General features: G+C 38.3%; 1 protein-coding gene across 1 annotated transcript in view; it reads right to left on the bottom strand.

Annotated features, from left to right (window-relative positions):
* Nucleotides 1-9,296: 9,296 nt before the first annotated feature.
* The window catches only part of LAPTM4B (lysosomal protein transmembrane 4 beta), a 59,389-nt gene continuing 53,982 nt past the window's right edge, over nt 9,297-14,703 (bottom strand). The window contains exon 7 of the mRNA XM_053963739.1: nt 9,297-11,335. Within this exon, the coding sequence (XP_053819714.1) occupies nt 11,261-11,335 (75 nt within the window). The 3' untranslated portion in view covers nt 9,297-11,260. The remainder of the gene's footprint in view (nt 11,336-14,703) is intronic.

Below are 14,703 nucleotides of genomic sequence, written 5' to 3'. Positions count from 1 at the left end.
AGTTTGTGGTGATTCTTTATCTTTTTGTATATTAGAGACTCAAAAAAGATCTTGTATTTTAATTCCAAAAGTGATGCCTAGAGAGCATATTCAATGGTTACCCAACCTTCAAATTGCTCCGTTTCACTGCTTCCTTCATGCCTGCAGTTCTACATTGCAGACCATGCTTTCTCCAACCTGTGGAGGTGGGCATTCACCTCCTCCCCGCAGAGGGATCTGGTATGGAGAAAGACACCAGTTTGTACAAGGTTGAGCTGGCTCGTGCCCAGCTCATGCACAAGCTTCCTGCAGCTGTTTGGCTGCCTAAGTTCCCCTGTGTGCTCTTACATCACAACCAGCAGAAACCAGCAGAAATGTACACCTCACAAAAAGCAGAGCTGGCTCTTAGTGTTTTTTGCAGGATAGTCTGAAGTGCAGGTATGGCATGGCTGCTGCTAACTGCTGTTTGCACAGAGGCTTGGAGCATCTGTCCTGGAAGAGTGCCTGAGAGCAAGCACAGGGTGACCAGCACAAGGTCTCACAGAGAGCTGGACAGACCTGACAACCCTCTGTGGCTCCCAAGGTCCTCTGCACAGCCCTGGCAGCAAAACCCAGACTCCTTGTCTTCTGGATGTTAGAATAGGATTGGTAACAAAGGGATTAACATTTACATTTCATTATGAACTTCATGAAGGACAAAGTTATTGGGATGATTTCCACAAATATAGGTATTGCAGGACCAAACTTTTAGGAACCAAATATTTTTTAAGCTTATGATTTCTTTTGAGAAACCACCAAAACCCCTGAAAATATACTTAATTTGAAGATTGTGAGTAATCTCTTTTAAATCTAAATTCAGTGCAGGGTTTGGAGCCTCTTATGATCTCTTCAAGATGGTTCATGAGTCAGACTTAACTGTGGCTCAGCATTCACAGCTGTACCATAGCCAAAAGAAAAGATGCTTCTAGTAATCAACACTGAAGCTTTTGTTTATATGCATATATATGTACATATATATTCTGTATATTAATACCTATGATGAATATAATACATATATAATGTAGATTAATAAATTATCATAGTGGGCTTTTAACAAAGCATATTTCATCTGAGGCATGCAGAGCCAGGCAGCATTCATTAGTTTTTTAACTTTTTCTTTTAAAGATGTACTTATGAGTTTAAGTACCACACTCCTGTTGATACGTGCTACAAGACAGTCTCTTTACTTTTCAAAGAAGTAATATCATCACTGAAGAGGAAATCAGAGGAAATCTCAAGCCAGGAGCCACAGCAATGACAGATCAGGCAGGTATTTCTACTGCAAATATTGCCACAAAAGCCCCCAGGGATCTGAATGGACTGATTACCCTTTGGCTGCTGGGCATCTAAACACCACATTTAAAATGTTGATATAAGTTTCTTTTTTTATTCTTTGATTTATATAATTTTGTATGAATACCGCTAGGTCAAGAGCCATATTGCCTAAATTCTGCCAGAGTTGTAGTTCGGATGATATTTGGGTGCTTATTTTGAGCACAACACAGACGTTACATAAGATTCATGAAGAACCTTGTTATTTCATTTAAGATCCAGACACACATATGAATCCAAAGACATTATTACATTTAGAATATTCTTCATTGTGCAAGGACTGATTCAGTGCTAGCAATTTGCATGCTTTCTGGATCATGTTGTAAGATCTAAGTTGGGCTTCTTGTGTGTGTGATGTCAATTTTGTCCCAGAACTGAGTAAGAAAACATTGTCTTGGATTCTGAAGGAGAGTTGAATTTCAGCATGGCATGGCTTAAATTACAAAGGGAAATGCTGAAAATGCAGTTTTCCTGCTCACATGTTCAAAGTTACAGCAGAAGTAAAGCCTGTGAATATACTTGGCAAAGTAGCAATCCCAGGACAATTTTTCATCTTGATGAAGTAGGTGAGTGCTGTCTGTGGATTAATTCAGTATGTATTTTACCATCAGTATATAACTTCATTGAGTCCTGCCTCTGATGATATCGTATATCACATGTTTTTCACAGTAAACATTATCCAGGCTGGATGGTAATCATAAGCTGCCACATAGTTCTGAAGAAAATTAAGAAAATATGTCACCTATGTATAAGGCAAATGCTTGCTTTTCAGTTACTGTCTGAAAGAGTTCTGATTTTCTGGTTCCAAAACATTTTGGAGAGTCAAATGGAGTTTTCAAGAGAATTTCAGTAGGAAGAACTTAGTTAATTGCAATATGTGGGCCTCAACAATCAAAATTTTGCCTTCTGTCCATTTCTCTGAGCCCCTGTGGCTGACCTCAGCTGCTATCCATGGCACCCAGAAAGATGGAAGTCTGCAGTGGTACAGAGACAGCGAGGCAAAAGGGACCTGAGCCCGCACGTCCAGCCATGCACACCTGGGGGTTACTAGCCTTTTTCATTTACTTTAAGACTGTGAAATGATTCTTAGATTGAAGTACATCTTGTCAAGATTCTAGTCCTCAAACATCTGGAAAAAAAACACAGCAAGATGACCACAGTAGTGTGGGAGAGATGTGCAAGTTCTTTACATATTCATACTCCTTCAAACCCTTTGATCTGTTTCAGTTCCCCCGTTTTTATATGTATATAATGAAGTTATATGTATATAATGAAGTTTATATGTATATAATGAAGTTTACAAGCTATGAATTGTGAACAGAACTGTGCAATTCATGTATCATTGATGTATCACTAACACTCAGGATAGTCCTTTTTACCACAAGTGAGAAATAAACACTTTTCATTATACCTGTGTTTGAGTCTTTACTGAATTTATTTTTAACCAGTAGCATGTTCCTGGAATTATATAATATGTCAGCTGAATGCAAAGAATTCAAGTAAGAAAACAGTATGGGTTTGCAAAATATCTGTCTCTTTATTTCCTTTTAGAGGTGATATAATGTACCATGAAAAAATTAGAATCATGTAAGTGTCAAGCAGGTGTCAAGCAGCTATAGGAAGAGATGCTCAAAACAGCAAAGAAAAAAGTGGAGTGCACATCCAAAGTAGAATTTGTGGATGTAGCAAAAGGATGATGTTTTTAGATGGATGATGAGATAATTACCTACCTACTTCTTCAGGAAAACAGATTCGATTTAGCCTCGAATCCTATATCCTTATCTTTTAAGTGATTTTTAAGTGATAAAAAATGGAGAACCATATGGTAATTGACAAATGACCACTAATGGTTGGTCAGAGTGTTACTGACCAGCTGTAACATACCTGCTTTACATGACAGTAGTTTGAACCACAGTAGATGTCTAAGGAAAAAAAAAAAAAAAAAAAAGAAAAAAGAAAAAAAGAACATCTTGTCTTTATTTAGGAAGAATAGTACAGAAAGATTGATAAAGTTTTGCTTTCAAGATATTGTAAGAATTCAAGAAAACTCACTGTAACTAGCAGGAACTTACTTGCATTCTTTTTTTTTTTTAAGATACCAAACACCTGCTGACCTGGCTCTTCCGGAGTCAACTGAGACAGTTTGATTTCAGTCAGCACTGGACCTAGGAAAGGGTGTCTCTTCTAATTAAACAATTAAGACTGATGCTTCCACTGATAGACTCAAATTTGCATATGCATTGCAAATTCTTCTTGATTAATTGCAGTACAGTGTGGTTTATAAACCCTATGACCTAGTATTACACATACATTCTACATTTCCAATCATAAGGCTATCAGATACAAACATTTTAAGTGATTTAAAAACTACAGTTTGATCTCTCTGTACACTAATAAAGACAGTTAATAGTAAAACAACATTATGATGTTGTTTATAAGCATTTCAAACCTTGCATGTCAATAAATAAAAGCTGAATTCCTCCACTGGCAAAAGCCATAGACATTTTATTGCACTAACAACCATTTAAATTTATTTATTTATTTCAAACTACATTTTAGTAAGACCTCAGTTTTTCTTGTTTGCAATAGAAACTAACAAAAATTTTATCTAGGTCCTTGAGAAATCTGTCTTGCTTCTATTTGTCGATGCAATGCTAAAGACTTTGCTATCTATAAATATTTTATTACAGTAAACACAGACAAAGGCAGAATAATGAGCGAGAGCTGCAGCAACTACAAACAAGGGAGACATGAACCTTAAAACACATTCACATCAAGGGGAGGAGACAACTTCCATCCCAGCACAGGTATATCAAATTGAAAAGCAATAAATACCTTAAACCATCATGATTTGTACAAATGCCATCTCAGCTTCTATTCTGATCCAAATAATACTAAACACTTCAGAACAAAATTCGAAGAAAAAAAAAAATTACAGATGTTTCAAAACATGAACAGGTGATAAATACAGAATTAGTTTCTCAACATTAGGATGTGCTCATTCAACCTGTTGTGGTTTTTTTTGAGGCAAAGGAAATGTAGTAGATCTAATCTGCCTGCATTTCAGAAAAGCATTGCCACAGAGGTGATTTATAACTGAAAAAGGAACATGCAGAAGGAATGTGAGCTAAGTATGGACCTAGCTCATGGCCAGGAAAGACATTGTATGTTGGTTGCATGTAGAAACCATGAATACAACCACAGGTCACATCCTAAAACTTTCCCAGCTTGTGACTCTATCTGGTCTCAGGACCCCTGAGACAAAGCTGTTTGCTAGATGTTTGTTTGTTTCCTCAAACAACCACCTCCCTTTTTTCTTAGACACCCCTTTTTTTAGCTCATCCTCAGGCTGGTTATGTAAAATGAGCTGGTCTGAGCTCCACTGGGACTGTGCTGCTGGTGCAGCCTCTTGTACCGGAGCCACAAAAAAGGCAGCTCGCATCTAAATGTTGCTGTTCTACACCTGCAGAGTGGGAATTATGGAACCATGCATGTTCTGTTGCTTGGTGCTAATACGAGTGCAACAGTTGACAAAGGAGTATTTCTGAGCTTCCCTTTTTAACCAGGGGCTACTTTTCTAGACCCCTGGAGTGCTTACACAGTGTCTGTTGAGTGTAGCGATACATTACCTTTATTTGAAACATATTTCTCCAAATGACTATGTCAGGACTTTTTATCCAGGCTGAAAAATTGAATTGCAGAGAGGAATAAGTAATCAAAAGGTAGCGATATATTATGTTGTGCTCTGGGCTTTTTTTGCAGACAATTCACAAGATAAAAAACCATAATGAGAATATACATTTGAAACAGAAATCAGTCAGTCCTAGATGAACATATGGCCACAGATACCATGACTAAATATCTATTTATTTAAAAGGAAAAGATTTGCATTTAAAAATAAGCAAAGTTCAATTTTTTAAAGAAAAAAACACCCAACACTAATGGATCAAATATTCTGTTTTTAAGAACCTTTTGAACTTCTTTAGCTGTTTTTCTATGAGAAGTAAATCAGCAGGATCACACAACAGCAGGAAATTTAGGCTGCTCTGTCTAATTGACAGAACTAATTTCATCCTCTGCTCTCATGCAATGAAAGAAAAAAAGAAAACTCATCCCATTTTTCTAATGATTTAAGGTGCAGAAAACTTTATAAATTCCCAAAGGAGAAATAAGTTTAACTAATTGCCAGCTCTTGCCTTTGTTCTTTTACTTTCATTGTCCTTGCTGCCCCAGGTGAGTCTATCTGATATTGACACATTCGTACAAATAGTATCAATCTCCTGCAGTGTCCCATTGGTTTATTTCATCTGTTGATCTTAAACTGGTGTACTGGTGATACACAAAATAAAACTATAAAACTACTTGCCTATCCAGACACCTTTTCTCCATAAGAGAGAGGGTGCCTGTTTTGTGCTTGCCTCCAGCATAGAATGAAGGCTGAAATGTCTTCCATCCATAAAGTAGAACATATCTCATCTTACTAGGCTGTATCTGAATTTTGAAGAGCACCTTGCCCATCCTGGCCTTGAATGGGGTCAGAAGATTTGATGCTAAAAGTTTACCCATGTTGGACCTCTAATTTCATCCTTGCCTCTAGTGTCATGAAGGGTTTTGAAATGGGGAGTTTTGAAAAGGGAAACAGATTCAATATTACATTAAAAAAATGAATCTGAAAAAAAAGCCCCAACCCTTTCAAAAAACAGAAGTATTTACATACTTAGGGAAAGTTTATATGAAACAGAAACCTGTTAGATTTATTACCAGGATGCACATAGGTATTGTGATGGAGCCCAGGTCCTAGGCTAAAAAGCTTCATGTGCCTCATCCCTGCTACTGCTGGCCATGTCGACCTCAAAGAGCAAACAGAAGTCTTCTGAAATCACTGCAGAGACTCCACAGTGCTGCAGCTCCCTCCCTCAGAGTAGCTTCACTGCTCTTTCGTCCCTGCTGGCTAGCAAAGCTTCTCATGTAAGCCAAGTAGCCAGCCCTGCTGCAGGCCTGACTCATGTCCTGGTTATTTATTCAGCTTTCCAAGTCACCCTGTGGCCTCCACTCAGACTAATTAGTTAAGTCCAGCTCTGGCTACAAATGAAAACATTTCATTATTTCCCAAAAACTCTCCTGTCTGATACATTTAAATAATGTGTCCTGGTTTCAGCTATGATAGAGTTAATTCCTCTGAAGAAAAAGAAAATAATTTACTGCATTAAATTTCACTAAGGTTCTTCACTAAAACAAACTACTGTTGTAGCTTATTGTCCAGGGTATAGTTGTAGAACTGCCTTTTTGCTTTGAAATGGCTTTGTATCTGCTGGCTGGGTGACAATGAGGCTTTCACTCCCAATGCTAGAATATCCTCTTCTGCTGGAGGTAGACACAGGCTGCAGGCAGGAGGTCACAGATCTGTATTCCACACCCTGCTGAGCTATTCAGCTGAAAAACTGGCCACATTGCAGAACGATTCCAGGTCAAACCCATGGGTGTGGAGACATCATTTACAACTACCAGAGTCTTTCTCTGAAAGAACACTAATCCTGATTTATCAGAGCCAAGCCTCTCTTTAGATAGCTATAGCTGCTGTTTTGGATTTCTCAGAGCTGGGAATTGAGATAGTGTTGAAACATCTCCATAGTGAATTTGCAATAAATGCTTTTTTGTGGTATTTGACTGCAGTTTCTACAGCTAATAGAGATGGATAATGGGAAAGATACAACCTGGCTCCAGAGAAGCAGCATATAAGGAGAACAGCCTCTATGGAGAGAGCATCTAAGAAGTCTCTAAGGATAAAACTTAGCTCCAGAGGAGCAGTTTAGAGTCGTCTGTCTGACTAGACAGTTTGGCAGGCATTTAACCAATACTTTTGGTTTAGAAATATTAATCTGTAGATCTTGCATCAAAGAAAATAAGACAAAGGTATCATCCACTTCAGTGATAGAATTCTGGAACAGAGCTTGTCTAACAACTAATATAAGAGGTTACATGAACAATTATATTTTCTCCTGACTGTAGCAGAAGAGAAAGAAAGGGCACATAACTCAACCAATATTGCAGCAGTGAACCTTGTTTCTGTGCTGTTTAAAAGATGTACACTAATGTTGCCCTCCCATGTTCTGTTCCTGTTCCTGCTCCTCTTTCCCTTCTGCCCTTAGCAGTAGCCAAGTCTTCCATTTTGCACATTCCAATCACCATTGTGCACAGACTTGTTATTAGCAACAATTTTTAAAACTGTCCATGGTGTCTCTAGCCAACAGGGTAGTGGGGAGGAATGCCCTAATTTGAAAGAATTTGGCATTTGTTTGGAACTTGTTGACTGGTTATCATTTGCTCTGCTTCCTTGCCAAGATTTTATCTGGCTGTATATTGATTCAGTGTGGCCTTTGCTAACATATCAAACTTGGATTCTTTTTACCAACCAGAGGTTTTCCCAAAGAAGTACAGACAGACCAACACCTAAAATGATGGTTATTAGTAATTGTTTTGGAAAACTTCATGTACTTATAAGCATGAGTGCCATATTGTTGGGTCACCACTACAAATTTCTTGTTGCTTTCTCCAGTATGAAGCATAGATGAGTGTAAAATGAAGGAAAGCTGCATTGCTGCATTGTTCATTCAGGAATAAAAGCATCAGGCACATATGAGAAAAGTTGGATTTGTGCCTTAGCATGTGTAGGATTTGTGAAGCTTGCAATGTCTTGTAGCACACATTAAAAAAAATAAAACAACAACAACAACAAACTCCAAACAAACAAACAAACAAACAAAACCAAACAAAAACAAAAAAACCAAAACAAAAAAAAATAAAAACCAAAACAAAAAAAAAAAACCAAAAAAACCAACCAAAACCCCAGGAGAAATTTCAGCAAAAGATCTACTTATATTTCTGGTTCTATCAAAGTTTAGATTCCTGTTTGCTGGTTTTGGCCTTATATTTATGATGTTTCATGTCAACAATTCTTCAAAGTTCCACTCCTAAGTTGCTAAAAATTATTAGTAAAAAGCAGTTATATTGGAGTTTCAGATACAAAACCAGGAGAGCATTTGAGTAAGCAGATGCTCCTAATATCTGTGAGAAAGGAAAAAATGCAAGGAATATTGGGGAAAACTGTTAGGAGTAAGCAGTTCCCAAAACACAGAAACTTAAGAAGCCAGCTTTTTAATAGGCTGTGTCACAGATGACTATTAAAAAATGAGTTACAGAAAAGCTGTGGTGTAAATTCCCCAGGATTATACATGGAAATGGAGAATGAATTCAACATCTGAGGATAAAAACCCTTCAGCTGGAGTTTATGGCTGTTCATGTAACCCACAGAATCTCATTTTTGTGTGGGAGGAGCTCACCTCTCATGGGGATCCTCTGATATGTCACCAGAACTAAACTAATATTATATTATCTGTTACCTCCTACCCAGCTATTTACTCTGTGTGCAAGAATGTCATGGTTTTGATACCACAACCTTCCTGCCCTCTTTAACTCAAATTGGACCAAATCCAAGGGGAGTTCTGGCAGGACACACTGTACTCACATTTATGCACACACGGGGAGTATGAAGGAGTCTTGATTCCTTAGTGAGACAACCTAAAGTCTTAAGAAATTTCATGTGAATTAGCACGTAATCCCTATTATGGTGTGGAGAAAAAGAAACCCCAGCTTTCAGTGTAGCTCAGTTTAGCCCTGTTCTGTATTACACACTTCATCAGACCTGAAAAAATGCCTGTGGTTTTGGACAATGAACTAAAACCTTGAATTATCTTTTGGTCTTACTATGCAATAAATTATAGAATTTCCTGTCCTCTCCTCCATTTATACAGTATGATGAATCTGGGGAGTGGACTAAAAACTAACTTCTAGTCCTCTACAGAGAAAATTCTACTGTGACAGATTGATTGGACAGGAATTTGTGTACGTTCGTGCTTGGAAGACAATAAAAAAATATTTCCATAGTCTTGAGGAAACAATCCCTTTTATTTTAGAGAAGTTTGTATACACAGATGCAATGTATTTACAACCAGCTTTTCTCAAACAGATGACTGCCTAATATCCTCCACAAATCTGTCAAGAATGAAAGAAAATAAGCTCAGAAGCCCAGCCAGCCAGCACAACACCCAAATTCACATTAATTCCCAAAGATACCTGTAATGAGAGTAGATGGCATTATTCAGAAAGAAAAAAAATAGGATTGTGACAAAGATCAGTGATAGATTTCAGGATTGGTTCATTCAAATGCATTGCTTAGCTTGATCTTACAGTAGATAAACCATGAACTAAAATTTCAACAAGCAGATGGGGACCTGCCTTTTGCCAGGGGTGTGGAAGAGACAGGCAGAAAGAGTCTGTCCTTTCCTTCCCTGGCCTCTACAAGAACAACTCACAGTTGCAATCTCTGTGAAAAATTTTGTTGGTCCTGTGTTCCCCTGGAAAGCTCTTTTCCAGAAAAAGTCAGGATAAGTTCCCCATTTCTTCAGTCGGCAGAATGGAGTCAGTGCACTAAGGGTGAGAACAGGTGTCCTCCTCAGGAAGGGTGTGGACTCACATGCCAGCCCAGCCACAGGAGAGATGGTACCTTGGTATCTTTTGGTGCCCCCCCAAACTGTGACTCAGCTCTGCACTGCCCTTTACCTGGGGTGCTGTGCAATGGCACCAGTTGAGCTTCAGCCTGTACAATCGCCCCAAATGCCAAGGAGACAATGCAGAGGGAAACAAGGAGAGGTAGAGACACACATTATATTCCCTTTTCATGTTTCTTTTCAATTAAAAGTAGAAACTTCATCAAAACAAAAAGTTACATGTGAAGGAGGCACTTCTCTAGAGAAGAAACAAATACCTCACACAAACATTCATGGATGGATAACCCCCTGAGAAAGATTCTCAGTACAACCAGTTCAGTCATAAAAGGAATCTAATCCCCCAACACTGATGTATATGAGAAACAGACAGAACATATCTGCTAAAGCTCAAGGAAATTACATGCTTAAGTTTCCCACAGGTTGGGAACATGTCTCTTAGAATCTGCATAATTTAGTTTACACTCAGCAGAACATTGCGATATTTACAGGCACATTCCGATGGGAAAACATTTGCATGTTGAGTATGAAAGACACAGCTTTGCCACCTAATCATGGGACTTTAAAGCAGGATTTTGTGACTTCAAAATACTATTTGTGAAGTTAGTGGAGAGGAAAAAGGTGTGTAGGCGGAAAAGAAAATTACCAGAATTTGCTACATTTCTTTTTGAGCATTAGAATGGTTTCAGGCTGGGACAAAGTGATTCTGTGTAGACCACAGGTTCTGGCTTGTTACACATAGAGTGTTTTGTCTACTGTCATTTCCCATACTTATCCTTCCCAATTAAATATGTTTCCCATTAGCCAGGTTGATGAAAACAGTGCATAAGACTAGTTCTTCTTGCAGTCATCATCATCACTCATAGCATAGTAACTTCAAAAATACTTGCAGAAGAGGAATGAACTGGAATGTCACTTTTATTTTTGACTTGGTCTATATTCTGAAGTTGAATATGGGCATCTGAGAAACATATTTGTAATGCTTTTGAAGTTTTACAAATAAAAAAAGTAAGTTACACTCTGAACCTGATTGAAAATGCAAAGTTCTATGTTCTCTAGCACTATATGTCAGATATGGTGGAAAAAGCTATTCAGTGACTACTGTAACCCTAGTGCTACCCAGAATTGTTCTGAAACTAGTTCACTAGTTTCTGAAACACTACTGTAGTTGCAGCAAATTATTAAAACTATCTACAGAATATGAGTCATACATTTTAGGTTTCAATATGTCAGCAAAACAGCAAAGTGTAACCCACAAAGGTTATATTCTGGAAGTGAAATTATCAAACTATTGCTTCAATGTCTGTAAAGTAAAGCTATCCTCCCTAGGGACACAGCACTCTCACTTATGCTGACACATAAGGTGGTGGTGGATCTTTAGCAGCTCCATTCACAGGATCATCATATGGTGGTAACAGGACCTGCAGGAAAGGAAAAAAGCTTTTATTTTTAAAAAAGAAGTTAGATGATAAAATTTACAGAAAAGAAAACCCCTAAGGCCTTGTCCACAACCAACCAATCAACCAAACAAGCCCCAAAACAACAAAAAACCCCAAACAAACCAACAAAAAAAGCCCCCCAAGACAAAACCCCAAACCAAAAAAGAGTAAATTATTAAGCAGGAGCAGAATAGTGAGGAAAATAAATAATATTCGCTTGAAGTTCCTCCTTTTCAATATGTATACTGTTTTCATTATAAAAGAAAACATTATTTCTTCTCATTTCATAGTAACCCCAGTAACAGCTTGATTTCATCCATTCACTGCTGGCACCTGAATTTATTCAATCTGGCAGTGATAGTGGCTGCTCTTCTATGTTAAGAGTTCTAAACCTTGTCTCCTGGAGAAGTGCTCAAACTGCCAGAGTGAGAAAAGTCCCAAAAACCTCTCCTTCTGAGCCCTCCCTGGAATAGCTAATAATTATTTTGGAGTGGGGAAAAACAAAGTAAATGGAGAACAAATTACCCAATGTCTAAATAAATCTCCAGTTTTACACCTCTGGAGTACTCAGCCATGAGAAGGAAGATCTATACTTCCAGAAGCATTTCAGTGAATCCTTCAACATCTGATAGCAATTAGGAAATTAGGACAGGTTAAGTCATATATCAACCCCATTCACTGGAGTCCAGGCAGCTTTCTAAGATACGGGAGATGCAAGTTAAGACCACACAGGGCAAAGGAGAGATTTGAACCAAGATTCCTTCTTGTTTAGGCAAGCACGCCAGCCATCATGCAATTTTTAATGGCACCTGCACTGACATTAGTTAGCTTGCATGTGAAAAGACAAAGGAGGAGTTGGTCTGTGAACCCCAGCAGGGACTGAGGATAAAACAGACGTCTGAATGAAGAATGAGTGTACGTTTCCTAAAATACCTCAATAAAAAGTAAGACTATCACTGAAGTGCACTGTCTGAGATACTTTATGCAGCTGATGATAAATTATTCATAATGGAATCTCCAGATTTATCAGCATCACTTCTTGGTCATTAAAGAGCATGTGAAGCAGATTGTCTAAATGTACATAAGGAATATCCATAGGGAGTTCTGCCATGAGAGGATTTCACCAATTCTTATAGAAGTTGATAACCTGCCTTCTGCAAAAAAATATCCATAATCATTCCTTTTGGACCTCAACCACAACATATAAAATCAGTAGGAATTGTTCTGTAGATTTAAATAGACTTTGGAACAGACTTTTGTGGGATAGTTCCAAGTATGATTCACATTATACTCATGTGAGTTTACAAACATGCATTGATGACCATGTGTTTAAGTACATCTGTGCACATTAAGATTACAGAATGGCTACCTTGGCATCTTCAGCCCTTAATCAGAAAATTTCATTACTTAGAAAAGGAAATTGTCAGAGCCATTGCTCTTCATTAATACCATATGTTTGAGCTTGTAAATGCAGTATTTTATGCACTACACAATCTAAAAACACTCGTATTTGAAAAGCACTTAATAAATTATGTCACCTTTAAAGGCTGCAAGCATCTTATGATAATTTATCTAGTGAAATTAGGACAACATTTAGAATTTCAAATATATATTATTATAAAAATCATAAATATATTTTGCAGTGTAACCTCAGTAAATCACAATGCTAAAGCATGTTAACTGTGAAAAGCACTACAGTTGAAATCCCCTCCCTAGCACTGATCACTAGTTTAATAACAGGATTTATAGTAAAATCCTCACATTACTAAAAAAGCACTAGTTTCTCAAGTATACTGAAACATGTTTATTAGTTTATTATGACACAACATAATTAGTAATTAAATCTGATCTCCAGATGACTCTGAAAATGAATGAAGTTCCCTTTGTGAAGATATAGCTGTCTTACTGCACTTTTGTAATGCTAAGCCCCAACCTGTGATCCATTTCTTTCAGGTTCAGAGTCAGTTTCATCTGGTGCGAGAAGAAGTGACAGCAGTCATCCAAAGAGTTGTCCATCTTCCAGATGATAAAGATGAGCTGATAAATAATGGACAAGACTTCTTCCTGTGCTCTGATCCTCTTTTAAATCCATGTATCCTAAGACTACTGTGTTTACATCAGTATTATTACTTCAGCATTGAGGTTGCTGTTATTTTTCATAGGTCTCCTGGCTTGGAGAATTAATGATACGAGTGAACTTCACTCCCTTCACTGTTGTATGAAACAAAATCTATCTGGTAGGAGAAAAGTCTCCTGGTGAGGCTTTTACATCTTGGGAGGTAAGCACTCTTCTTCATTCTGCAGACCCAAACCTCATATATGGGTCAATGGCCCTAAGGGCCCTCAGAAGATATTTTCTCATTAACAGTTCAAGAAGTGAGAGGAGATAGGAATGCCTGTAGAAGTTGGAATTGGGAGTGGGGCTGCAGCCGAGCCTCATCTCCAATGGGCTACAGCTGTGAAAAGCAGGTGACCAGTATTGAAACCAATGAGCCATGGAGTGCCCAGGTGCACTGACCAATCACTAAAGGGAACAGAGGGCACACAGATGCAATGCATGTAAGATAAAGAATATAAAAGGCTGAGCTAAAGAACAAGAAGGGCAGGCACTTGCAGCCTTCTGAAGTGATGTTACTCTGGATGGGTGAATGCTTAAAGCCTTCTGAAATTGTATGGTGACACTCTGTATATCATGGCTGTCTTAACTGTGACATGTGCTGTGACAGACAGCAAGGAGATAATGTATTGCTATGCCTCCAACACTAATGACCATTCAAGTGGGCAAGTTGGTACAGAACATTCCTGGAAAGGGGGGACTGTACATAGGTAGGGCAGTCCTTTTCTGAAGCCAGTTTTCCTGTTCTATGGTGACCACAGCACAAGTGCAGAAGCGGGGTTAAACAGTGGTCATATTCCTAGAGAGGACTGTGGACCACTAAGGACCCCAGACACCCCCTGACTCTTTTTGGGAATTCTCCATCAGAAAACTGTGTGCTCCATGGTGTTGCATCAGACACAAAGAAACTCCTCTTGGAAGGGATCTGAGTGCTCCTCTGCTAACCTGAAGGTACATAACCTGACAAACTTTTTGGATTGCAGGTCCCCACCCTCAGTGGAACACAACCATTATTTTGACCACAGACATCGAAATTACAACAGTCAAATCTTGTCACTTGATCCACAGATGGCTATGTCTTTCCTCTCTGCTATCTGCTCTTAACCCTCCATCAATCCATAATGGTCCTTCAAACTAACTGAAAACTTTACAGGCTGGTTAATGGAAGCAGATAAGCATTGTGAATATAAATCAGCATAGATATTCAGGCAGTACATTATGCTCTCCAGAGACA

Source organism: Vidua chalybeata, chromosome 1, assembly GCF_026979565.1.
Source record: "Vidua chalybeata isolate OUT-0048 chromosome 1, bVidCha1 merged haplotype, whole genome shotgun sequence".
NCBI classification, from domain to species: domain Eukaryota; kingdom Metazoa; phylum Chordata; class Aves; order Passeriformes; family Viduidae; genus Vidua; species Vidua chalybeata.
Note: the sequence above shows the minus strand (reverse complement) of the source record. Positions and strands in the feature narration are given on the sequence as shown.